We start from the raw sequence: 27,018 nt of genomic DNA on the forward strand, positions 1-27,018 counted from the left end.
GCTGGCGCGAAACTGCTGATGGGCGTGGTTTTCAAGTTAATACACAATTCGGGAGAACACGTGACTTTAGCAGAGGGGCGGGGATGAGAGATAAGGGAGTGCCGGCTCATTAATATTCATGAGCTGGGCGTGTGTGAGGCCCGGGCCGCTTTGTCCAGTTGCGGGTGGTGGCGACGAGTTGTGGAGCAGCCGCCAGGATGTCGTTCATCCCCGGACAGCCGGTCACTGCCGTTGTGGTGAGTTGCATTTTCCTGCCCGGTGCAGTTTAGTTCTTACATGGAGCAGCAGTGTCCGGTAACAAGTTCTTGGGTGACTTTTACTGGGTTGTTTTGAAAACTTTTTGCGACTTTTTTTTCTTTTTGCACCATGTATTGCGCAGTCAGAGGTCACGTGACTGACTCTGTTTCCTCATTCTGATACTTTGTTTTTTGCAACAAAGTAACAAGGAAAAAATATATACAGTTTCTGTGTGACCCCCCTATATATAACTCGCTCCCGTGTGACACCCCCATATATATATAATGTGCTCCTGTGACCCCCCATATATATAACGTGCTCCTGTGTGACCCCCTATATATAACGTGCTTGTGTGTAACCCCCCTCCTATATATAACGCGCTCCTGTGTGATCCCCCTATATATAACGCGCTCCTGTGTAACCCCCCTATATATAACGCGCTCCTGTGTGACCCCCCCCTATATATAACTGTTCCTGTGTGATCCTCCTATATATAACGCGCTTGTGTGTAACCCCCCTCCTATATATATAACGCGCTTGTGTGTGACACCCCCTATATATAACGCGCTCCTGTGTAACCCCCCTCCTATATATATATATAACGTGCTCCTGTGTAACCCCCCTATATATAACGCGCTCCTGTGTGACCCCCCCTATATATAACGCGCTCCTGTGTGACCCCCCCTATATATAACGCGCTCCTGTGTGACCCCCTATATATATATATCGCGCTCCTGTGTAACCCCCCTCCTATATATATATATATATATAACGCGCTCCTGTGTGATCCCCCTATATATAACGCGCTCCTGTGTGATCCCCCTATATATAACTGTTCCTGTGTGATCCTCCTATATATAACGTGCTCCTGTGTGACCCCCTATATATAACGCGCTTGTGTGTAACCCCCCTCCTATATATATAACGCGCTTGTGTGTGACACCCCCTATATATAACGCGCTCCTGTGTGACCCCCTATATATAACGCGCTTGTGTGTAACCCCCCTCCTATATATATAACGCGCTTGTGTGTGACCCCCCCTATATATAACGCGCTCCTGTGTGACCCCCTATATATAACGCGCTCCTGTGTGACCCCCTATATATAACGCGCTCCTGTGTGACCCCCTATATATAACGCGCTTGTGTGTAACCCCCCTCCTATATATATAACGCGCTTGTGTGTGACACCCCCTATATATAACGCGCTCCTGTGTAACCCCCCTCCTATATATATAACGTGCTCCTGTGTAACCCCCCTATATATAACGTGCTCCTGTGTGACCCCCCTATATATAACACGCTCCTGTGTGACCCCCTATATATATATATATCGCGCTCCTGTGTAACCCCCCTCCTATATATATAACGTGCTCCTGTGTAACCCCCCTATATATAACGCGCTCCTGTGTGACCCCCTATATATAACGCGCTCCTGTGTGACCCCCTATATATAACGCGCTCCTGTGTGACCCCCTATATATAACGCGCTCCTTGTGACCCCCTATATATAACGCGCTCCTGTGTGACCCCCCTATATATATAACGCGCTCCTGTGTGACCCCCCGTCCTATATATATATAACGCGCTCCTGTGTGACCCCCTATATATAACGGCTCCTGTGTGACCCCCTATATATAACGGCTCCTGTGTGACCCCCCTATATATAACACACTCCTATGTGACCCCTCTATATATAACGCGCTCCTGTGTGACCCCCTCATGCATAAAGATGTTCTGCGCAGTGGGCGTATGGATTAACCCTTTCCCATAGCGAGCAATGTCTGTTTTCGTGCTTTAGATTTTTCCTCCCCTTTTTCCAAGAGCCACATTTGTTTCTCCCTCAGCATAGCCGTGTAAGATATCATTTTGAATCACCGGATTCATTCCATCATATAACGTACTAAAAACTGGCGGGGGGGGCGGGATCCAAATAATGTGAAATGGTTTAAAAAAAATCCTCTCAATGCCACCATTGTTTTCTAGGTTTTGGTATGATGGCATTTATTGTAAAAAATGACCTTGCGATACGATTCTTCTGCTAAGTACAGTTACGGTGACACCAGACTTGTAGGTTTTTTGTTTTTTTTTCATTTTAGTGGCTTAAAAGGAACCTGTTACCTTGGAAGATGCTGCCGATATAGGGTTAATCTGCAGGTAAATCGTGTTTAAAATGCTGCATGGCCGCCTTACTGAAAGTGTGACTACTGGGAGAAAATGAAAATATTTCCTCCCGGGAGCCGACTGCTTTCAGTCGCGGGAGCGTGCACAGGCCGCCTACAGTCAATATACTGTGAGCGGCCGCTGTAAACACGCCCAGGGCCTTTGATTGACAGCTCGTGGTGCAATGCATCTGTCCAGAGCGAGTGTCAATCAAAGTGCATGGGCGTGTTTACAGCAGCCGCGCACAGTACAGTGACTGTAGCCGCCCCGTGCACGCTCCCGTGACCAAAAGCCGACGGCTCATGGGGGAGAGAAGTTAATTTTCTTCTAGTGCGGCCGGGCAGCATTGGCACACTATTTATCTTTACACTGATCCTCTAGCTGCAGGTAAATAGCACTTTCTTAGGTGAGAGGTTCCCTTAAAAAAAATCTCAACTTTGCAAATAAAAAAAAAAAGAAAATTTGTTTTTTGTCTCCATTTTTTTGAGAGGAATAACTATTTTTTATTTTTCCATTGATGATGTTTTGATCCCCCTTTTTTTTTTTTCCATTTATCAATTTTTTTTGGTGTAGGGACAAAAATGGCAGCCTGGGTTGGAGAGATATCTGGCCTGATTTTATTCATGAGGGTGCCCACACAACATAATGTGCAGAGGTGCTACAGTTAGTGTTGAGCGATACCTTCCGATATCAGGAAATATCGTATCGGATTGGATCGGGCCGATACCCAAAAAGTATCGGATATCCCCGATTCCGATACCGGAAACCAATGCAAGTCAATGGGACACAAATATCGGAATGAAAATAAGCCCTTTCTTTCCTTGTAGGTTAATTCTACATGAAGTAAAACAACTAAGAATAATGTAGAATGACATGAAAAGCCGGCAATTCATCAGCGGCATACACCGGTACCCGACAATTTACAACAGAAAGAATAGAGCTTCACACATAGATTAGATAGATAGAAACATGTCAGTCACATATATAAGAAGTACAGTGACAGTGTTGCTTACAGAACTTGTCATTTAGTGTAAAGGATTTATTAAAAAAAATATTAGTGTTTTCGTGCACCGTCTCTTTAAAAAAGCCGGCCGGCAATTCAGCATCTGTACCCGACAGTTTATAACAGACAGAATAGAGCTTCACACATAGATTAGATAGATAGAAACATGTCAGTCACATATATATGAAGTACAGTGACAGTGTTGCTTACTGTACTTGTCATTTAGTGTAAAGGATTTATTTAAAAAAATAATAGTGTTTTCGTGCACCGTCTCTTTAAAAAAGCCGGCCGGCAATTCAGCAGCGGTACCCGACAATTTAGAATAGAAAGAATAGAGAATCACACATAGATTAGATAGATAGAAACATGTCAGTCACATATATATGAAGTACAGTGACAGTGTTGTTTACTGTACTTGTCATTTAGTGTTAAAATAAAGGATTTATTTAAAAAAAAATTGGCGTGGGGTTCCCCTTTATTTTTCGGCTCTAGCGGAGGTTAAGCAGGCAGCTGGGGCAAATGTTTGAAGCCTGGGAAGGGGGTAATACCCACGGAGCTTCCCAGGCTACTAATATCAGCCCCCAGCTGAATACATAGCCTTTACTAGCTATTAAAATGAGGGAACCCCCCCAAAAAAATAACGTGGGGTCCCCCCTAATTTAATAGCTAGCACAGGCTAGGCAGACAGCTGGGGGCTGATATTAATAGCCCAGGAAGGGTGCCATGAATATTGGCCCCCTCCCAGGCTAGAAACACCAGCCGTCAGCCGCCCCAGAAATGGCGCATCCATAGGATGCGCCAATTCTGGCACTTAGCCTCGCTCTTCCACGCTGCCCTGGTGCGGTGGCAGGGGGTAATAGGGTTGAGGTTGATGTCAGCTTATAATGCCAGCTGACATCAAGCCCAGGTTAGTAATGGAGAGGTGTCTATAAGACACCCCCATTACTAACCCCATAGTCAAAGTTAAAAGAAAACACCAACACCCAGAGTAAAGTCCTTTAATTGAAATAAAGACACAATTCTTTATTGTTCTAAATTAAACCATACTTACCATCACGCCCATTCCAGCTGAAGCCAACGATCTCCTGCAATAAAAGAAAAATAATAAAGCAACCTCATCCTTACCTTTCCATGGTTCCCAGGACAGCTCCAGCTCTGCTACATCGAGATGACAGGCTGGACCGCAGCAGAACGCTGCCATCCAGCCTGTCATCCCGCAGACACTGAGAAGCGCAGGCATGCTTGCGCTCCTCAGTGTCTCTCTGTGACGTCATCCAGATGAGCCGAGTTCATGTCCAATGAACTCAGCTCACCTCATGCACGTCACTGACAGCGTGGGAAAATTCTCACGCTGAAGTGCTGAGTGCAGGAGAATTTTCCCACGCTGTCAGTGACGTACATGAGGTGAGCTGAGTTCATTGGACATGACCTCGGCTCATCTGGATGCCGTCACAGCCAGACACTGAGGAGTGGAAGTATGCCTGCGCTTCTCAGTGTCTGCGGGATGACAGGATGGATGGCAGCGTTCTGCTGCAGTCCAGCCTGTCATCTCGATGTAGCAGAGCTGATGTGTCGTGGGAGCCATGGAAAGGTAAGGATGAGGTTGCTTTATTATTTTACTTTTATTGCAGGAGATCGTTGGCTTCAGCTGGAATGGGCGTGGTGGTAAGTATGGTTTAATTTAGAACAATAAAGAATTGTGTGTTTATTTCAATTAAAGGACTTTTTTCTGGGTGTTGTGTTTTTTTAAATACTTTACTAGAAATTCATGGTGGTCATGTCTAATATTGGCGTGACCCCATGAATTTTGGGCTTAGGGCCAGCTGATAATGCCAAGCTGGCCTTAACCCCTTTATTACCCAGTGAGCCACCGCACCAGGGCCCTGGATGAGTTGGGTACAGCGCCAGAAGATGGCGCTTCTATGAACGCGCCATTTTCCGGGGCGGCTGCGGACTGCAATTTGCAGCGGGTGGGGCCCAGAAAGCTTGGGCCTCCCTGCGCTGCGGATTCCAGCCCCCAGCTGCCTTGTTGTACCTGGCTGGACACAAAAATAGGGCGAAGCCCCACGTTTTTTTTTTTTTAATTATTTCATGAAATTCATGGAATAATTAAGAAAAAAAGGGCTTCCCTATATTGTTGTGTCCGGCTAGGTACAAATAGGCAGCTGGTGGTTGGGGGCAGCCCGTTCCTGCCTGCTGTACCTGACTGGACACAAATATAGGGCGAAGCCCCACATAATTTTTTTTTTAATTATTTCATGAATTTCCTGAAATAATTAAAAAAAAAATTATTTCATGAATTTCCTGAAATAATTAAAAAAAAAATTGACGTGGGGCTTTGCACTATATTTGGGTCCAGCCAGGTACAGCAGGCAGGAACGGGCTGCCCCCAACCACCAGCTGCCTATTTGTACCTGGTTGGACACAACAATATAGGGAAGCCCTTTTTTTCTTAATTATTCCATGAATTTCATGAAATAATTAAAAAAAAAAAAAACGTGGAGCTTCTCCCTATTTTTGTGTCCAGCCAGGTACAACTAGGCAGCTGGGAGATGGAATCTGCAGCGCAGGGAGGCCCAAGCTTTCTGCCCCCCCCCCCCCCCCCCCTGCTGAAAATTGCAGTCCGCAGCCACCCCGGAAAATGGCGCGTTCATAGAAGCTGGATGCTGTACCTGGCTGGCATACAAAAATATGGCGAAGCCCACGTCAAAAGTTTTGGGAAAAATTAATTAAAAAATAAATAATAATTTAGGGACTGCATCTTTATTAACTCCTCAAATGTCATTTAGTGTTAAAATAAAGGATTTATTTTAAAAAAAAATGGCGTGGGATCCCCCATAATTTTAGTCTCTAGCGGAGGTTAAGCAGACGGCTGGGGCAGATGTTTGAAGTCTGGGAAGGGGGTAAAACCCACGGAGCTTCCCAGGCTACTAATATCAGCCCCCAGCTGAATACCTAGCCTTTACTAGCTATTAAAATGGGGGACCCCCCCAAAAAAAATGACGTGGGGTCCCTCCTATTTTAATAGCTAGCAAAGGCTAGGCAGACAGCTGGGGGCTGATATTAATAGCCCAGGAAGGGTGCCATGAATATTGGCCCCCTCCCAGGCTAGAAACACCAGTCGTCAGCCGCCCCAGAAATGGCGCATCCATAGGATGCGCCAACTCTGGCACTTAGCCTCGCTCTTCCACGCTGCCCTGGTGCGGTGGCAGGGGGTAATAGTGGTGGGGTTCATGTCAGCGCCAGCTGCCATGAAGCCCAGGTTAGTAATGATGGGCGTCTATAAGACACCCCCATTACTAACCTACAAAGTGTTAAAAAGAAAAAACACACTACACCCAGAAAAAAATAATTTATTTGAAATAAAACACACAATTTTATTTAATTCTTAGTTTACTAAAAATAATAGTTACCTGTCCACGTTCCTGCGCTGATCTCCCATGCACAGCTGTCACATCTGGAGATGGTGACAGCTGTGCATGGCTGCTGTAAGCTCACGCTGCCGGGAACACGTCCGCTCCCGGCAGCGGGAGCCACTGACTGAGGTCACCGGAGTGCATTCAGGCAGCGCAGCTCCGGAGACCTCCTTTACGGCACTGCTGTACCGTGGGAATTTCTCACGATACAGCAGGGCCGTAAAGGAGCTAACCGGAGCAGCGCTGCCTGAACTCCGGTGAACCCTTACGGCCCCGTCATTCTAGCGGCGGCAGCGGTTCAGAGCGGTCACATTCTATGTGGCTGCTCTGAACTGGAGATCTTCGTGGGACACTCGTGGACTGCTACGGAGGGGTAAGGATAAGGTTGTGGTTTATTATTTTATATTTTATTACAGGAGATCGATGGCTTCGGGGAATTAGGTGTCTAGGTGAGTATAGGTGTAGTTTTTTATTTTTTACTTTATTTTAGGTGGCGATCGGCGGGGACAGGTAATGTATGAACTAATTTATTGTAGGTAACCACTGGCCACCAATGACATGTATTTAACATTTATTGGGGACACAGTAGGGCAATTTAAATAGCAGGATCAGGCTGATGGGAACTACTGCTCCCATCGAGCTGATCCTGCTGGCAGGAGTGGACGGGGGACAGACATAGGCCGATGGGAGTAGTAGTGTCACATCGGCCTATGTCTGCCTGCACGCACACACCCGCACACATCGCACAGACACCGCGCACACCCGCACACACACCCCGCACACACACTAATCATGACGGGTCTGGGAGGTGAGGCTGACCTGTGCGGCCGTGGGAAAGTTCATGTGAGTTCATGCAGTCAAGCATGAACTCACATGAACCCTCTGAGGGCACCGCGGCGACTTCAAATGAACAGCTGATCGGCATCACCTGATACCTCAGCTGTTCATTTGAAATAACCGGCGGGAAAGCGCAGCACAGAACGGGAAAGCCGGCGGTGAAGTCTTTTCACTGCCGGCTTCCCCGCCCGGGTCCTTCACTCCCCGCTCCTTGGTGCTGCGCTCCCCGCCCGGTCATAACTTACGATCGGGATGGGAGGTGGCGAGGGGAGCGGAGGATCGGGGTGGGAGGCTGCGGGGAAGCAGTATGGGGCTGTGTGATTGTTTAAAAGCCGGCGGCTTTTTACCGCGCGCCGGCTTTTAAACAATCAGGAGAATTCTCCCCCGCTGGGATGGCATTCTGATGACAGGCTGGATCGCGCTGCCATCCAACTTGTCATCCTTCACAGACACTGCAGAGCGCAGGCATTATGGGAACTTCCGATTCCGGTATCCGATATTGTAAAAGTATCGGAATTAAGTATCGGAATTCCGATACCGCGAATATCGGCCGATACCCGATATTACAGTATCGGAATGCTCAACACTAGCTACAGTGATTTCCATAGCAGATGTCATTGCAAAGAAGCTGCAGTTTAGGCGAGGGTGAAATTTCCACTGAGAATAAATTGTGCAAAACTCTGTGGATCTCCATCTCGCCACTTTTATCAATGTACACTGTGGATATTTTTTTCAGCATGTGCCCAAGTTTTTTTTTTTTTTTTTTAGGTTACTTTAATTTTGTGTTTTTTCACCCATTCGTTGGGGCTTATGTCCGGACCCCCCCACATAACAGGATTCGGGGCGTATGCACCGACGGGGCCATAGACTGTAATGATGTCAACAGAGTGAACGCGCGCTCTGACGTGCATCGTTTTCGGATGGACACCCAGACTGTACCTAGACTGTATTGTTGGCCTCTTTTTTAGTTTTACTTTTTCAGATGTTATGTAAAAGAGATAAAAAGAAGTATAAGCCAAGGTGAATTGCTACATAACATTAGGTTGCACTTTTTTTTTTTTACTGCAAATCCACATAGAAAAATGCTTCAAATATTCCTTGAATAAGCCTCCTACTAGTTTTAATGCAGTTTTAATGCATAGAAATTCATACTATCAAGCCGCCGGCCAGTCCGGGCATGCGATGCGATCGTCGTCCGTGTTATTCAGCCGTCTGATTGCACCCTTATACTGAATCTTTTCTGACAAAACTACATATCAGTCTACTCAGCTCCCTGCTCTATAACCTGGCGCCTGCAGATTGGACTGCATTCTCATGCTTACAGGTTCCCTTTAACCCCAGTGGCCTTATTCCAAATGGCGATCGGGAATAAGGTCCCACAGCATCAGAAAACCTCCAAGGTTCCCGCTACCGGAGGTAGCTGAGACCCTGGAGAACACTATCAGGGCGGGTTTTTCCGGTCCCCGATCACGTGATCACCGTATCTTGTAAAAAAAAGAAAAAGTGAGATCCAGTGTAAAAATAATTTCTCTCTCCTCTGACATGATATAACATGTCAGAGGAGAGAGAAATGGTCTCCCCAACCTACCCCCCCCCCACAGTACTTCTCCTGAAGCAAAATGACCAAGACAGTTTCACAATCCTGCTGTACCTGCTTAGCTTCACAAAAAACGTAGCAAAAACAGATGGAGATGTTTTTGCTGCTATTTTGCACTTACTCGTCGCTTTCTGTGGGTGAAAAATGCTGCAAAAACACTGAAAGAAGTGACAGGCTGCAGATTTTAAAAAAAGCAGCAGTTTTCCAATTCAGTCAGGAAAGTAAAAAAAGCAATTGTGTCCATGAGATTTTTGAAATCTCATAGCTTTTGCTGGTACTGTAAAACGCAGCTTCAAATGCAGCAAAAATGCAACTTGTGAACATAATATAATTGTGATGGTCAGAATTATATATTTTTCTTGTGTGCATGGCTTCACAGCGCTGTGGGATATGTTGCTGCTACATATAGGAAACATTAATGTATCCTATTGATAGTTGCACACGCTGCATTGGAGTAAGGTTCTGTTCACATTTGTGTCCCAGGCCTCCATGTGGTGGGAGGTATAGATCTGCAGAGCTTTTCCACCTAGTAAAGGAATAGACATCCTGACCCAGTCCAGGTAGACACTATTGTAAGTCATTGGCGTCTGCAGGGTGCATGCTTTGCAACCTTTTCATAAAAAATCCGGAAGGGGACCCTCTGCAGATTAGACCTCTTTAGCGTGTATGCCTTTTAAAGTTTCTTCTACAAAACTGCGACATTGGAAATGATTGCAAACTGAGCAATAATTTCCAATGCAGCAAAGTGTTAAATGGTTCCTAAGATATCGTGGAAAATGGAGATAGCCGAGGTGTGTTGGACGTTCCTATCACGGCTGCATTCCTGAGAGTCCCCGTCAGTTCCTGCCTGAGTCATCCAGACTTTGACAGCAGCAGTTATATAGCGCCTGACATGTTAGAACACTGTACAGTATGGCTTCTTGTAAATCTAGTCAGCGGCAAGGCTGATTCATCCTGTAAGATAAAGGGAAGGGCTGTCAGCTGCCAGATCTGCTCAGAAAACTGTGCTCCTCCAGAGACATGTGCACAGCACAGCAACTCTGAGATAAAGGGTCTGCCTCCATCAGCTTCATGTGCCCCAACACGACAAATGCAAAATGGCTGTCCAAGGCATGAAGCCGCACAATGCCTGATGACTGTGCAGTTGTAAAGGTGTTACAGACACAATGCATGGAACAGCTGGGTAGAAGTGCTGAAAGGGGTTGTCCAGGTGTGGGATGAAACTCTAAAATCACCTTATCCAGACTTGTGACTTCTCACAGTGCACACTGTCAGGATTCTCCGCTTCGAGGAGCAGGTCACGTGACTATTTGCATACTTCTGGCCACATTCCGTCTAGATATGCTCGGCATCGCTCAGTTCAAGTGAATTGCGTGAGGCTACACTCGTCTAGTCAGTACGTGACTGCATGTATACAAATCACATACTTGCGGTCACATCCGCTCTTGGGGAATCCTGACAGTGTGAGGTGTGCACGCTGTGAGGATTCAGAAATCTGCAGTCACATACTGCAGACTTTTTCATCCCATACCTGGACAACCCCTTTAAAGAGGACCTGTCACCAGATTTTGGTCTTATTTCATTCCTGCTGTTCTATTTTATTTTTTTTTTAATCTGCCATATGGTTGTAGAGACATGGTCCTTTTTCTTTAGTGCTAATTTTCATGGTCTTTACTAAGTGGGTGTTGCTCCATACACTTGTATTAAGTGAGGCTGCACCCAGTGGACAGGCTCTGGCCGGGGTATGCATAATACATACGTACCCGCCGATCCCGGCTCGGATACGTGTGAATCCTCGTAGTGTATAGTGCGCGTGCTGGGGGGATTCATAGGTCTGCAGTCACACAGAGTGACTGCAGACTTATCAATTTAGCCCGGACAACCACTTAAGCATATTAGAAAGCGCGCTCGCTCCTCTGAATACATTTGACTGACTTGGGACTGCTGGTGTAAGAGCGTGACGTCTGTGCCTGTCATGGTGTGAGGAGAAGATGTCACCCAAAACCTTCCCATAGCCTTTACTATCAAGACAGCGCCGTGGAGTCGGTATAAAATGGACTGACTCCAACTCCTAAAATATATAATAAATTGGGTAGAGTAGTTCAATGCAGTTTGAGGGGAATATTTTTTTATAAGAATTTGGGAGTTATGAAATGTCCTATTCCTGATCTAAGGGTCTAGACTTTTACCTGAGATGAATCTGTGCTGCAGTAAATTTATCACTTAAACATGAGCCATGTGTGAGGGAGTCGGAGGTTTGGCTTACCAACTCCACAGCCCTGTGATGATGCGTTAACTGATTGCCATGTAAAAAAGCGAAATTTTGGCCCATTTTGTTTAGAAACTGACACAGATCTGTTGATAGATGTGGGCCACGGCTTATCGTATTTCTCAGGACCTTCCCAGCAGTGAAGCATTACCTGATCTCGGCAGTGTTTGTCTGGGTGGATTTGTTTATTCTCATCCCCGTGGTTACCTTTACATAGGTCTGAGCTTATCTGTGGTGTCCAAGGGCAGGGCCCCCCGACAGGTGACAGCTGTACCTTCACTCACTGCTCTAAGGTGGAGCTGTTGAATTACCCGCCCCCCCCCCCCATATATCATTATAATAAATGATTCATTTGGGAATTTGTGTGGGTTTTTTTTGTTTTCCATCTTTTAACACAAGGTTTTAGTATCTGTATTTTAGATGGCATATATATTGTCTATTGTAATTAACACTAATTGTCCTTGCAGTCTATGCAGCCAATTTTACTTGTACATTAGTTAATAATATTATCTACACTTTATGCTTCCAGAATGTTTTGCACGTCTTCATTTTGTGTAAACCCAAGATAAAAACATAAGCAAAATCTCTGCAGTAAATAAATAATTAGCAATAGTGCATGAAAATAATATAGGGTGCTTAGTTAACATAATTTGGATGAAAAAAAAATGTAATAAGTCACCACATCACGGTGACCCTATTTGGGACAGTCCTAACCTCTAGTATTGAAACGTACGTCACTTGACAAATAGTAAGGTTTTAATACTAGAGTTTAGGACCGTCCCGAATAAGGTCACTGTGACGTGGTGGGATTTTATTTTAATCAAAATTATGTTAACTAAGCACCCTATATTATTTTCATGCACTATTGCTATTTATTTATTGCAGGAGTTTTGCTTATTATGTTTTTTAACTTCTAAAAAATGCAAGAGCGCAATAGGGTCTTATCCAAGTTTAACAAATTTTATGCAAAATAAGTAGAACCGCTGACCTTGTAGGGTTGTGTGAGACACGACACCTAAAAAGCCTAGAGTCCAGATGCAGCTTCCATAAAACAGCCTTGCATAAAGAAGTTTATGGCCAAGATCTTTATGTATGGTTGTCCTGAAGAAAGAGTCAGTGGACTCTGAAACGCATTGACAATAAACCTACATTTTACCTTACTACTGGATTGTCGGAACTCCAAAGAGCGCAGAATTACTTACATCCCCCAATAATTTTTTTTTATCTTGATTTTGTTTGTTTAGTAGCCAATGTGAACATGTGCCTACATCCTGCATGCACACCATCTTGTATTCCAGTCCATCTCTTTGGGTTTTTATTTTTTCATTTTGATAAGTACATAATGTCTTAATAAGCCAAGAACACATACTGCATGTTGTAGGAGCTCAACCATGTACCCCTCCACCTCCTCCTCTTCACTGTCCCATGTCTGGCTGTAAGGCCACGGCCCCACTATCGGTATTCGGTCAGTATTTTTTCTCAGGAGTGGGAGTCAAAACCAGGAGTGGGTGATAAATGTAGAATTGGTGACTTGTTTCTATTATACCTTTTCTGTGATTGTTCCTCACCTGGTTTTGGCTCCCACTCCTGAGGAAAAAATACTGACCGAATACTGACCAAATACTGATAGTGGGGCCGTGGCCTAAGAAAAGTGTCTGCTGCACAAGCCTTTACCTTCTGCTGTGTATAAGGAGAAGGCTTCTGTCATTCACCAGCAACAGATTAAACTGATCAGCAGGAGATTGAACAATCCGGATCATGCAGAAAATGCTGCAGTCTAACAAACAGGGAGGGGAACTATATTGTGTATTTTAAACACCCATTTTTAGGTTTGGTGTTTTGTTTTTTTTTAAGGATTTTCTGGAAAAAAAAAAGTCACGGTGGCCAATTCTTAAGAAATGTGTGCACAGTAGAGTCCAACACATTGGACAAGTTCTTATCAGCAGAATGAATGGGCAGCGGCTGCTTTACTGCTTTTTCAGGCACATCTCTACACACCACTGCAGATCAGATTTAGGTTATTGGTGCAAAATACTGATTTTTAAAGTAAGCCAACCTTTAGTTGGTGTAGGTAAGTGTCTTGAGTCTTGCAATATGCACCAAAATGTATCACATGGCATATGCCTCTCCCTTGTCTGAAATTGGCCATATATATTGGATAGCTGTCATTCAGCTGCCAGCTATGTCCTCCATACACAGGCCGGGAGTCTCTAGATTCACCTAGTGAATCGCTGTCTGATTCAACAGGCGGTGGTTTATCTTCTCACCAAACAAATTATTAAATTCCAACTGTGTTATACTTAGGTTCCCAATTGTAACTTGTCTAGAGGATTTTACCTAATGTGTACTGGGGGCCTTAAATTTAGGGAATTAGTAAATCTCTATCATGGTGTCATATTGTGGTTTGGGGAAAAAAGACCTTATAAACTGATTGCTGTGGGAATCATTTTTATACACAATTTGTTTAGCGTAACAGTCATCTTAAGATATATATTACATTTTCATGTACACTGATTTATGACATAAAAATTATCAAAGAAATCTGCTTTTTTTTTTCTCCTGGATTGATCTTCCACTTTCAATTCACAGGTAAAACCCGTATGCACTAAACACAGATTTTACCATTACTGAGATAGATGACAGTTGGTGCTTTTAGAATTCAATGGGGAGGGGAGGAGCTAGAGGCCGACAGACGTTCTGTTGCAAGCTCTCCCGAAATGAAGCTACAGTTTTCCATAGAATGTTATGAGCACCAACTGTCATCTCCTAGCTCCGTAATGGGAAAAGTCTGTACTCACTGAAGACGGATTTTACCCCTGAATTAAGAATCAAATGAGAATGAAATAAAGGATCAATCCAGGCGGAAAAAGCGGATTTCTATAATCAGATATAGTACAAAGTTTATTATTTTCACGTGTATTATTTTATTTATGAAAAAAGAAATTAATACTACAATAGACTCTTTCAATTTAAAACCTACGTGAATGTGATTAGCAGTTTGTGATTGAGGCCTGATTTGGAGGGTTCATCTAATCTTGCAGACACTCTCCCTTCTCTATAGACTTAGGCTATGTTCACACTTTACTTTTTTTGGATTTTTTTTTTACTGAATTGGAAAACTGCAGCGTTTTTTATATCTGCAGCAAGTCTGTTCGTTCAGCGTTTTATCCACCCGTAGAAAGCAATGAGGGTGCAAAAAACGCAAACATGTAGTGTTTGTGTGAATAAATCTATGGTAACTTTATTAACCATGTACTGTAAACAAGTGACACATATAATCTCCAGCAAAGCCTACTTTTTCTAAGCAGTTTCTTTACTGCCAAGAGAGCAGGTTTTGCCTGCAGAAAAAAAACGCAACGTGTGAACATAACCTAAGGGTCCGTTTACACGGACTGACCGTCGGCACAACATGATCGGCGGTGGTTTGCTAGCCCATTTACACAGGCAGACTGCCGTAAACGATGCACACTGAGCTATATGTAATAGATTGTGCAGTGCCCATAGGCTGCCATATTTCTCGGCAGCGCGAGTCCTATTTACGAAGGAAAATGCTCCACCAAGAACAATATTTTTTTTGCTCAGCACAAAAGATCATTGCACCCGATTTGAAGGAGCGTTTTGCTTGTTCATCGGGTGATTCACAGCCTGTTAACACTAAGGCTATGATCCCACGATGAGCTTTAGGTGAGTTTTTAATGTTGCAGATTTTCTGCACCCATTAATAAAATAGGTTACTTGCATTTTTTCGAAAATACTCAGCGTAAAAAACAGGGCTGCGGAGTCTGCAAGTCATACCTCCAACTTCTCAATTTTCCGGACTCCCAACTCTGACTCCCCAACTGACTCCTCACTACTGAGCGTGTACATAAAGTGCAGCACAGATTCATCTCACTACTGAGCGTGTACATAAAGTGCAGCACAGATTCATCTCACTACTGAGCGTGTACATAAAGTGCAGCACAGATTCATCTCACGGCCTCACTACTGAGCGTGTACATAAAGTGCAGCACAGATTCATCTCACTACTGAGCGTGTACATAAAGTGCAGCACAGATTCATCTCACTGCCTCACTACTGAGCGTGTACATAAAGTGCAGCACAGATTCATCTCACTACTGAGCGTGTACATAAAGTGCAGCACAGATTCATCTCACTACTGAGCGTGTACATAAAGTGCAGCACAGATTCATCTCACTACTGAGCATGTACATAAAGTGCAGCACAGATTCATCTCACTACTGAGCGTGTACATAAAGTGCAGCACAGATTCATCGCACTACTGAGCGTGTACATAAAGTGCAGCACAGATTCATCGCACTACTGAGCGTGTACATAAAGTGCAGCACAGATTCATCTCACTACAGAGCGTGTACATAAAGGGCAGCACAGATTCATCTCACTACTGAGCGTGTACATAAAGTGCAGCACAGATTCATCTCACTGCCTCACTACTGAGCGTGTACATAAAGTGCAGCACAGATTCATCTCACTGCCTCACTACTGAGCATGTACATAAAGTGCAGCACAGATTCATCTCACTACTGAGCGTGTACATAAAGTGCAGCACAGATTCATCTCACTACTGAGCATGTACATAAAGTGCAGCACAGATTCATCTCACTACTGAGCGTGTACATAAAGTGCAGCACAGATTCATCGCACTACTGAGCGTGTACATAAAGTGCAGCACAGATTCATCTCACTACTGAGCGTGTACATAAAGTGCAGCACAGATTCATCTCACTACAGAGCGTGTACATAAAGGGCAGCACAGATTCATCTCACTACTGAGCGTGTACATAAAGTGCAGCACAGATTCATCTCACTGCCTCACTACTGAGCGTGTACATAAAGTGCAGCACAGATTCATCTCACTGCCTCACTACTGAGCGTGTACATAAAGTGCAGCACAGATTCATCTCACTACTGAGCGTGTACATAAAGTGCAGCACAGATTCATCTCACTACTGAGCGTGTACATAAAGTGCAGCACAGATTCATCTCACTACTGAGCGTGTACATAAAGGGCAGCACAGATTCATCTCACTACAGAGCGTGTACATAAAGGGCAGCACAGATTCATCTCACTACTGAGCGTGTACATAAAGTGCAGCACAGATTCATCTCACTGCCTCACTACTGAGCGTGTACATAAAGTGCAGCACAGATTCATCTCACTGCCTCACTACTGAGCATGTACATAAAGTGCAGCACAGATTCATCTCACTACTGAGCGTGTACATAAAGTGCAGGACAGATTCATCTCACTACTGAGCGTGTACATAAAGTGCAGCACAGATTCATCTCACTGCCTCACTACTGAGCGTGTACATAAAGTGCAGCACAGATTCATCTCACTACTGAGCGTGTACATAAAGTGCAGCACAGATTCATCTCACTACTGAGCATGTACATAAAGTGCAGCACAGATTCATCTCACTGCCTCACTACTGAGCATGTACATAAAGTGCAGCACAGATTCATCTCACGGCCTCACTACTGAGCATGTACATAAAGTGCAGCACAGATTCATCTCACTGCCTCACTACTGAGCGTGTACATAAAGTGCAGCACAGATTCATCTCAACTAAAAGTCGAGATCCTTAGATCAGGAACAGAACAGACATTTATAGGACATTTCATAACTTTCCCAAATACTTATGAAAACATTTACAGTACATCCTGCATTGAGCTACTGTACCCAATTATTATATATTTTAGGAGACGGTCCATTTTATACCGACTCCACCAAAATGGACACCACAGCCCCGGTAAAAAAAAAAACTCGCCAAAAGCTTATCATGGGAACATAGCATAAAATATTCTCGTTCACAATAATCTTGCAGTGAATTTATAATAATTTTTCTGCCTTGCACTCGTCACCAGGATCCCTCTGTCATTCCTCTCCTCCATATGAGATCATCCTTCTCACAATGCACAATACAGTCATTTAGCCAAAAGGCTTGGCCAGGTCCCGGTGTCCTGAGAACAGAACGGTACCAGCGCAGAGGTGCCAACACAGCAGTCTGCGCCATCCAGCTGTTTAATATATGCCGTATCCTGTACTCAGAGATGCTATCTACACTACTGAGCGCTGATTTTATTTTTCTCTTCTATTAAAGCAAAGAGTTGAAATCCACAAGCTGCGTCAGGGGGACAACCTGATCCTGGGGTTCAGTATCGGAGGAGGTATAGATCAAGACCCTAACCAGAACCCCTTTTCGGAGGACAAGACAGATAAGGTGAAGATCTGGTACCGATACCATGGCTGTTTATTGTGTTTTAGTTGGTTGATTATTAAATTAATTAGCCCCTTTTTGAACATACCCGGGCCTGTTCTAAAGCCTTTCTCTTCATCGGTATGCCTCCATTTATTCACTGCCTGTAATTCACCACACATTGTACACAGATTATGTTTTGCATATCCATAAGTGTTTTACACAGCATAGGGGTGCTGCATGACACTAACAGTGGGGCCGACTGTTGCGCACGGAGGACTATGTGGGGCCGACTGTTGCGCACGGAGGGCTATGTGGGGCCGACTGTTGCGCACGGAGGGCTATGTGGGGCCGACTGTTGCGCACGGAGGGCTATGTGGGGCCCACTGTTGCGCACGGAGGGCTATGTGGGGCCCACTGTTGCGCACGGAGGGCTATGTGGGGCCCACTGTTGCGCACGGAGGGCTATGTGGGGCCCATTATTCTGTATACTGGTTGACCCGTGACTTCTTCCAAGTTTTTCATTTTGGCCCTCTGTGTTTGTGTTTGACATCACTGGTCTAGAGTGACATCATCACCTGACAGCTTCCAGCCCCCTCTCTGCACAGCCCACCTGCCTTAGTATGTCCCCCAGTCAGTTGACGATATCTTTGCTGTCTTATATTTGAGAGCAGTGATATAGAAGATGTTCCTCTGACACAAACTGATTTTCTACAATTTAGAGTGTCCAGAATCATCAGCAAATTCCTTTAAGGGCTCATACAGGTGACCATACAACTCGGACAATTGCTATTCATCATTTTGACGCATAGCACTAGTGTCCATGTTATTCTATAAGGCTGTGCACATGTCCGATTTCCCCCATCCCCTTCAGACCGAATTGCAGTATGCACAATTTGCCGCCGAGCATCAGATGGCAGTCGCCCATTTAATTCCATGGGGAAAAATCAGATTGCACAGACTGACATTATAGAGAAAGTGGAGAAACTTTTTTTTTTTTTTTTTTCCCCTCTCCACCTCCGGACCTATTTTATCGGATGTGGACAAAACTGTCATCTGCACATGCCCTAAAGAGGCAGATTAAGTAACAGAGAAACCTATCACAAGCAGGAGACAGATGAAGCTGCATCACATAGGATACACCAATGCTCTGCAGAGAGTTGCTACATTGCTGTAATGTTCCGCAGCTCTGAATTAAGAATTCAACATATAATAATCCTATTGGTTTCTTGCTTTGAATCATAGGGCATCTATGTGACACGAGTGACTGAAGGAGGACCTGCAGAGGTGGCTGGACTTCAAATGGGAGACAAAATCATGCAGGTAAATACATCATTATACTGCTTCACTGAATTCTGCTGCATCTGCAATAAAGTGGTTTTCTAGTGAGGTTACAATCTCCGCTTCTCTCTGGACGGACAGCCAAGTAGCTTGGTACTGCAATAATCGGCACGTCCCTTTCTTTTGTAGGTGAATGGATGGGACATGACTATGGTGACACATGATCAGGCCCGAAAACGTCTCACTAAGAAGAATGAGGAGGTTGTCCGTCTTCTAGTGACCAGGAAATCCCTGCAGGAGGCCGTGCGGCAGTCTATGAGGCCATGAAGACTGCGCTGCTACATGGATCTCTTCGTCCTCTAGTACACAGGTTCCACTAAAGAACAAGTGATGGGCAATCTTGTATGTATGAGTCGTTGCCGGTCTGCAGATCCCTAAGAACACGCTGGGACAGATCCAGCCCCAAGCACATGTTAGTTTGCCTCTTGCCAAGTGATATGTTCCTTAGTGGCCGCAGCAGCAGTACATCCAATATACATGCTTTACAGGCCGGGTACCGCTCAATGCCATGGGCACTCCTAGGTTTCTATAACTCCATTCCTTTCAGTGGACAGTGACCGGGCATTGTACCTCTCCAGTGAGAAGGGGGGAACTAGAGCCCCTCTTTCTCAGCTAGACCTTAGTTGCTGGTCCACCATTGGCATCACTTTTTATGATGTCTGACATAAATATTGTTGGTTATAGACAAGAAGGATGTGGTATATATAGCCATTTAATAGCATTTACCATCAATCTTGTCTACATGGTTAAAATGCTTCCCCTTTTGTCATATATTTTTTAGAGAGGACCTGTCAGCTTTTCTGACATACCTCTTGTAGTAAATACCAAAATTCTGGAGCACCTTTTCTCAGAACTCTAAGTTGTGCTGTTCCCCTGTTATGTATGAATAAAATGGCAAACGGGTGTCACCATTCTCTTTGTCTATTCAGTGATGTAAGTGTCAGCCCTGTTGACAAGCAGAATGGTAACAAGCAGTTGTCTATCTGACTTTGTATTTCCAAGAGGAATAACAGAGGAATGGAGCGACACCGAGCTCTCGGAAAGGTTGCCCCACTATTGGCACTTCATGGGTTATGCAAGTATTTACTAAAACAGAGCTGGCAGGTCCTGTTAAAGCTTTTCTTGTACTAATCCTGGTACTACAAAGATGTGTTTTTATTAAATCCTGTACTAGAGAGCGCTGCTGCTACACACAAAGGTCTAGAAACAAATGAAATAGCAGTAAATTCACACCTGGTATTACGCTACAATAAAATTATACATTTTTATTTGCCAGTTTTTCATAGTGGAACCTTCATTTCCAATTTTAAACGGAGTCTGTCAGCACAGAATGACTGTTCAAACCAAGCTCTCATGGCATGGCCAAACGTTTAAGTGCACCTTCCCACTTGTTTTCTCTCCATCTCCACCCTTCTCCGGCTCTATAACGCCAGAGCTGTCAATCAAAGAAGAGGTAGTGGGGTGGAGATTGAGGGAAAAGAAGTAGGTGGGAAGGTGTACTGTAAATGTGTGGCCACTCCATGGTGCACTGAGAGCTTGGTTTGAACAGTCATTCTGTGCTGACAAAGTCCCTTTAATATTAATTCCATGTTACCACCATAGGCCTATTTTATATGAATGTAAACTCTTAGCTTTACCATGAGGACCAATTATTATCTTGTACCTAGCCGGCACTGGTCGTGATGCTAAATGTTAACCCCTCTGCACAGCTGGTGTCACAAGGCACCGTCTATAACCACTGTATATGTATACCAAAGACTAACAAATCTACTAATTGTAGTTTATCATTCTGCCATTAATAAGTAGATTTTGATCACTAGTTTTGCATAATTTCAGGAATTGATCAGGGCATATAAATATACTAGGACTGTTCTATTATTGTATTCCTGTTGCCACATTTCTCTGTTTGATTTGTATATTTCTTGCCAAAAGAAGCGGATTTAATCAGAAAGGTGAACATTCCTGTGAAAGCTTTTCTGTGTTGTTTTTCTGATCTGTAAATTTAACCCCTGAGCTAAAAATGTGAATGTACCCTAAAGCTATGTGTGACTATGCCTTTTAATAACCATGGTCTATTACAGTTATGGTAGAGGTTTCTGTGGTGGGGTTCACACATGATTATTACACCATCAGTGTGGCAATGTGCCTAAATCCCCAAAGCTAATCCACCCTTTTTTCATGCCAGCGTTGTTGATTTTGGTGCTTGGATGTCACTATTTTACATTGCATGAATAAAATCCTCTGTAAACTTACACAGCAGATGGGGAAGCACAGGTAAATTCCTCTTCAGGGATCGGTTTAACAAATCAAGCTCCGAAAGGTATCCCCCCCCCCCACCCCACGTATCAGAAAATTTCTGCAGCACATCTGAGCAAGTATATCTTCACACAGTGCTTTTTTTTTTTTTTTTATTTGCAGGAAAAATCGCTGCAAACAGTGTTGCCAGAAAAACTCAGCATATATTACATGTTGGTTGGTGCAGGTTTTTTTTATGCATTCATTTGAATGGGTAAAAAAAAAACCCTGAAGAATTGACAGTGCGGTTTAATGTACACCAGTTCCATACGCAAGCCTTGTCCAGAAATTGACATACCGCTGACTTTAATCTGCAGCTCAAGGCCGTATCAGCTGCGGATTTTACATGCACAAATGCATATGAAAAAGCTGCAGCATTCCTGTCCTTTGGGATCACACACTTAGGGCTAATGTATACACCATCATCCTCAATCTGAAATGCAGCATCCATAGGGATCTACTGTATTTCCAATTTATTTCCCCACAGGGACTCTGTATATAGCCACATTAACTCCACGTATATGGCCGGTTTATGACGTAAAGGTTGCACTCACACTAATGTAACCTTACACTCCACTGTATGGCAACTGTACATAATGTGCCAAAAGCAGAAAAACACAGGAAAAAGTTTTGTTTTTTACTTTTTATGGCAGGAAATATTCCGTATTCAACCCACAATGTTGATAAGAAAGTATGAGTGCTAGCATGCATTCAGATGGTCACATTATGGCTCCATACAGAAGCGGTAAACTTTCCTAAATGGGTTTTCAATGCGTTCTTGAAATGCCATGATGAGATCTGCTCACATACTTGCCTGACACAAATCATACCTGGGATACATGGAGTTTTTTTTTATTTTAAATATTGACAGCTGCAGTTTGATATTGAATAAAACTGGGGGTTTTGACTGTAACAATGGTGCTCCAAAGTCTGTGTGTAGCCCAGGACTAAGCCCTCACTATAAGAAACTTCTAATACAAGAAGTGGGTGCTCTAATGGCCCTTAGCTGTTCAAGAGGACATGAGCTTTCATCTCTGGCAGTCTCATTACAAACAATTCTAGTAGCTCGCCTCTCACAGTGCCAATCATAAGAGACATCCACGTACAAGGGGAAAAGAACACCCCTCCCCACCATAGCTTAGGACAGGCTACTCCTCTGTGAGACATAACCAGTCTGCTCTCCTCACTGTAGAGTGATGACCTGTGCTGGAGCACAGCAGACGTGAGTGTGATTAACGTAACAGCTTTTTTTTTCCTCCAGCAGTCAGTGTGGGGTAGGAGCAATATAGCAGATTTGGCAGCATTACACTTGCTTTGATAATGCTAATGTGTATTTGGCTTTGCCAGTAAAGCTCATTTGAATTTGTAGGAAAGAGCTGCTTGACCTGTCTATAATGAGAATCCACTTCTGCAGTATTGAAAAGCTGTCAGTTAATCACACTCAGGTCTGCTATGCTCCAGCACAAGTCCTCACTGCAGTGAGAAGAACAGACTGTCAGTGCTAATGTGGGGGGGGGCATGTTCTTCTTTCCCCAGTGGGTTGTTGCCTGCTTATGATTGGTCAGTCAGAAATATGCAGTACACTCCCCTAGTGAAATCTCTCTGGTAATGTCCACTTGGATGTGGAAAAAAATAACTCTTTAGGTGCCAAATACACTAGTATCTCCACAACAGAGGCAAACTAAAAACAAAATTATTGTGCTCCTTAGTGCCTATTACATCATCTGTCTTGTTCACCATGAAAAGGTCTCTAAATGAATTTTTGCTTTTACATTCCAAGACCCTTTAATAGTCACTGCTTTGAGGAGCAGTTTCCTTCGCAATTTGCCTAATTTCATGCAATGTGAAATTATTTTTGTATGTTTGCATATATCTTTGTGACTATCTCAAAGTGCCTTCAAGTCTTGCTTAAAGGACCTTATCCACAAAATACCTAATGAATGAAAACTTTCTCAGACCAAAAAATAGCCACGTTAGCCTTAGCACTTATTACTGGTTCATAGACTATGAACTCCAAAGGAGAGAGCAGATCAAAGGGAACTTCCAGTGACGTCCATGTCTCAAGACTAAAGTTTAACGCTTGGTTTCCGGTTCTGTGGTTTTATGTGCATAAAGTGTAGTGGAAAGCACATTTTGAAAATCAAGTGTTTCTTACCTCAAATCAGCGCCACTTTCCAAATTTTGTTAAGTAAAGATAGATCCACCGTGTGCTTTTTGTGCAGATATGGTTGCAGACTTTAAAATTCTGCGGATTTGCTGCAGCTTTTATTACTTGCATTGCATATTCTGCAGCAGAGAATTCCCTGCATTCGTTCGGTGAGAACATACCCCAATGGGTTGGTTCATATTGGGTTTTTAAATGCGGGCCCTGCAGCAGATTTTGCTTAAAGGGAATGTCAGCAGGTTTTTGCTATGAAATCTGAAGACAGCAGGAGATGGATGCTAAAACATAGAATTCAGGGATGTGTCACTTGTGAAAGTGCATACTGTTGTTTATTTACTGTGAAGGATTTATTGCTAAGAAATTAACATTGCCGGACTAGTCTGACAACTAAGCACCTCACTGTCTATGGACTTTGTACATGGAGAGGCTGGTGTGGGTTGGGATAGCTGTGGTGTGGGCAGGGTTAGCTTTCTCAGCTCTGCTCTATTCTAAATGTAAAAGCTCTGATTGTGTGAGAACGGCAGCACCCAGTAAACTAAGTGATACATCGTTGGATTCAGCTTCTCTTTGCCTACATCAGGCAGCTCTCAGATGAAGTAACAAACACCTGCTGACAGATTCCCTTTAAAGACAACCTGTAATCTTGTAAAAGTTTGCCAGCTTTTAAGCTTATTGTATTCCTGCTGCACCCTGAGTGTTTATAATATGCACATAATTTATTACATATATGGGCCTTTTTTGTGCTAATTGTTATGGTCTTTACCAAGGGTGTGATGCACATAAGGCAATAATATAATACACCCTCTTGTAAAGAATTAACCCTCAATAAAATTCTCAATATATCTGGAACCGCATGGCAGGTTTATTGAACAGGGAGGGGGAGAGAGGGAATACTCTGGCAAGCAGCGGGAATAAAACTTAGTGCAAAAACTGGCCACATTAATATACTCTTGACTTCTTTTTATTGATTATTTTTTATGGGGAAAATTCTGCTATTGATCAGTGTTTTTATTTTACTTTTTTCCCTTCAGCATGTTAATTTTTGAAGTCTTTCTGCCTCAAATTTGGCCACTAAATCAATCGGAGGAGAAAAAGATGACCCTTACCCGCCCAAAAATTTCAGGTTTCAGCTGCATTTTTTTTTTTTTTTTCTGCCAGAAAAATCCTTGTGAAAAAAACTGTGGATCTACTATAGAGGTGACCACAAGAGAGATAATTTGATTGGCTAAGCCAGGGCTTCTCAAACCTTTTCTACTGGGGACTTCCCAGACTGTCCAATTACATGACTGGTTCTATCCATAGGGCAGATCATTAATATGAGATTGGTGGTCTGGCACCCCCACTAATATCTGCTTCCGCAGCGGTAGAACACAGCAGGCCCCCAATCATTCTCCACTGTCGAAGCAGATAACAGCTGATCGGTGGGATGCTGGGTGTCAGGTCAATATGAGGTCGCTATGGGCCAATCAGTCTTGGACCACCTGTTTAAACTAGAGACCACTTCCGCTGCCTCGGCTCAACCACTAGGGGGCACCTCACAGTCTGAGAAGCGCTGATGTATATGACTCCCGACAAGATGCTTCCGGGGGTATATACAGTTGAGTAGCTGAATAGCTTATCCTCTCCTGCTTTCATCTTTGGCAGGATTGTCACTGAATTATGGAAGCCTAGCTTATGTATTGCCTTTTGATCTCCTTTTAGATGTTGGTGTACAACGTGGGTATACTTATTTCCTAATACCGTTCATTTAGGATTCTGGTATATGCATACAGCCAGGAATATGCTGCATGCTTCTATTGTACATTTGTGGCCTTAGATACTGTGCTGATATGTATGCCATGATATATACAGTATAGTGATCAGGTTATGGGGGTAATAAAGCTATAATGTGTAATTCCCAGCCCCGCACTGTGTGACTGCACAATGGCTCCTTCCTACAATAAGTCCGGTTTCGTTCAGCTGATACAGTGACTTTTTCGCTTGTTGATGGGTTCTCCGTGTTGTGTTATATTTGTATAGTGTACAGATGAAACCACTTGTTCGTGAAGGGACACTGTAAATGATGAAACTTTTGAAATGCACTAATTTTGCACTCCTCATGGCTGACCAAACATGTGCCGGGCTCACAATGTCTTAGGCATAAATTAGTAGCTTTTATACTGTTTGTACACAATCGTCAAATAAAATAAAAACTGGATTTGATGTGTATTTGTTCTTTTTTCTAATGTTGGATTTTCTTTAAAACTAGCCTATGTGCAAAAAAAACTATAAAAAGCATAGTCTTATCACCCTCATAAATCAGTTTTTATTGTACGTACCAGCCTAATATATCCATGAATTGTCCTGATTATCATTTTCTGTAACTTAACATCCACTCTTTTTGATTGTTTCTAATTATCAGCAGTCTGCCAGCACTGTACGTGCTGGAACTTTCCTTCCCACCATGCATTGATTTGGCTATTGTCCAGTTCCTTGCTTAATCCGAACTTAAATGGGCTGATTCATAAAAGCTTTTGAGCCAGAAAACTGAATTAAAAACATTGAAAACATGCAACATTTTTGTTCAAGTAGGAGTTGTGCAAAAATTTAGCGATTTTAGCCAATTTTTTGCCAGTTGGGGGTGCAGTCACACCTGCCTGTCAAATTCATCCCTGACTAGAATAGCATTTCTGGCACAGCGCATGAAGGCGCACACCAGTTAATGAATTTGGTGCCATTTTAGCAATACTGGCGTAGCGTGATTGTGCACACCAGTCGTGATGAGGCTGGCACCATAGTGTTATTCAACGCAAGTGACTTTTTAGCTTTCACTGGTAGGTTACCAGCCACCTCTGCAGTCTGTCAGCAATGGCTGGCTCCTAAGGAGGTTCGTACTGGCACCGACTTCTTGTGTAAGTCCATTTTATGATAGAGATTGATTCCAGCTACAAAGTTCAGGTCCTGATTGATTTCTATGGGATTCTGGTACCCCAACTAAAGTTTGAGGTTCGTACTGGGTCTTCCACGGGTCCTCTCATCCCTACTTACAGGCTTTTTACTACAAAGCTAGCTGCATAGCGAGCTCCTATGCAAAACGTCCTCTGCTTGCAATTTGAGAGAAGGGCACAGTTCAGATTCGTGCTGGAAACCTGAAACTGGTCTGAACTGAATCATCAGGAGCACAATGCTCCCCCAGCACGCAGGAAGTTGGGAGTCAGGGGAACAGTGCGCTCCTGAAGATATATGTTGAAAACAACCCTTTTTTAAGTCTGATTTTTTGCTAGGCAGTTTCACAGACTAGAGAGGAGGCTTCATATGGCGTGACACCGATTAAGAACTTCTACTTAGTATAGAACTGCTTGTAGACGTCTCGGTCCTCTGCAACAATTTGCAGTTCTAAAGAAGAATTGGAGGCAGAGCTCAACGGCTGCATGTAAGGCTAAAATCCCTCCTGACTTCACTCTAGGGCATGTAAAATAAAAATGCAGAATAGTCCAGC

The 27,018-nt window shown here is 43.7% G+C and overlaps 1 protein-coding gene across 1 annotated transcript; it reads left to right on the forward strand.

Moving 5' to 3' along the window:
- The first annotated feature begins 85 nt into the window (after nucleotides 1-85).
- On the forward strand, nucleotides 86-24,732 carry TAX1BP3 (Tax1 binding protein 3). The gene is made up of 4 exons (XM_073668030.1): nucleotides 86-236; nucleotides 17,645-17,764; nucleotides 18,986-19,063; nucleotides 19,211-24,732. The coding sequence occupies exons 1-4, from the start codon at nucleotides 198-200 to the stop codon at nucleotides 19,346-19,348; spliced, it is 375 nt and encodes a 124-aa protein (XP_073524131.1). The 5' UTR covers nucleotides 86-197; the 3' UTR covers nucleotides 19,349-24,732.
- The last annotated feature ends 2,286 nt before the right edge of the window (nucleotides 24,733-27,018 follow it).

The sequence above is a fragment of the Phyllobates terribilis genome, unplaced genomic scaffold, assembly GCF_046119375.1.
Source record: "Phyllobates terribilis strain yellow unplaced genomic scaffold, ASM4611937v1 Scaffold_2__4_contigs__length_985480577, whole genome shotgun sequence".
Lineage (NCBI taxonomy): Eukaryota > Metazoa > Chordata > Amphibia > Anura > Dendrobatidae > Phyllobates > Phyllobates terribilis.

Bases quoted from the DNA above. Each gene is read 5' to 3' on its own strand.
- TAX1BP3 (XM_073668030.1), top strand. From the start codon at position 198: ATGTCGTTCATCCCCGGACAGCCGGTCACTGCCGTTGTG. The intron at 237-17,644 runs GTGAGTTGCATT...CTTCTATTAAAG, and splicing joins AGCCGGTCACTGCCGTTGTG to CAAAGAGTTGAAATCCACAA. The intron at 17,765-18,985 runs GTGAAGATCTGG...TTTGAATCATAG, and splicing joins CGGAGGACAAGACAGATAAG to GGCATCTATGTGACACGAGT.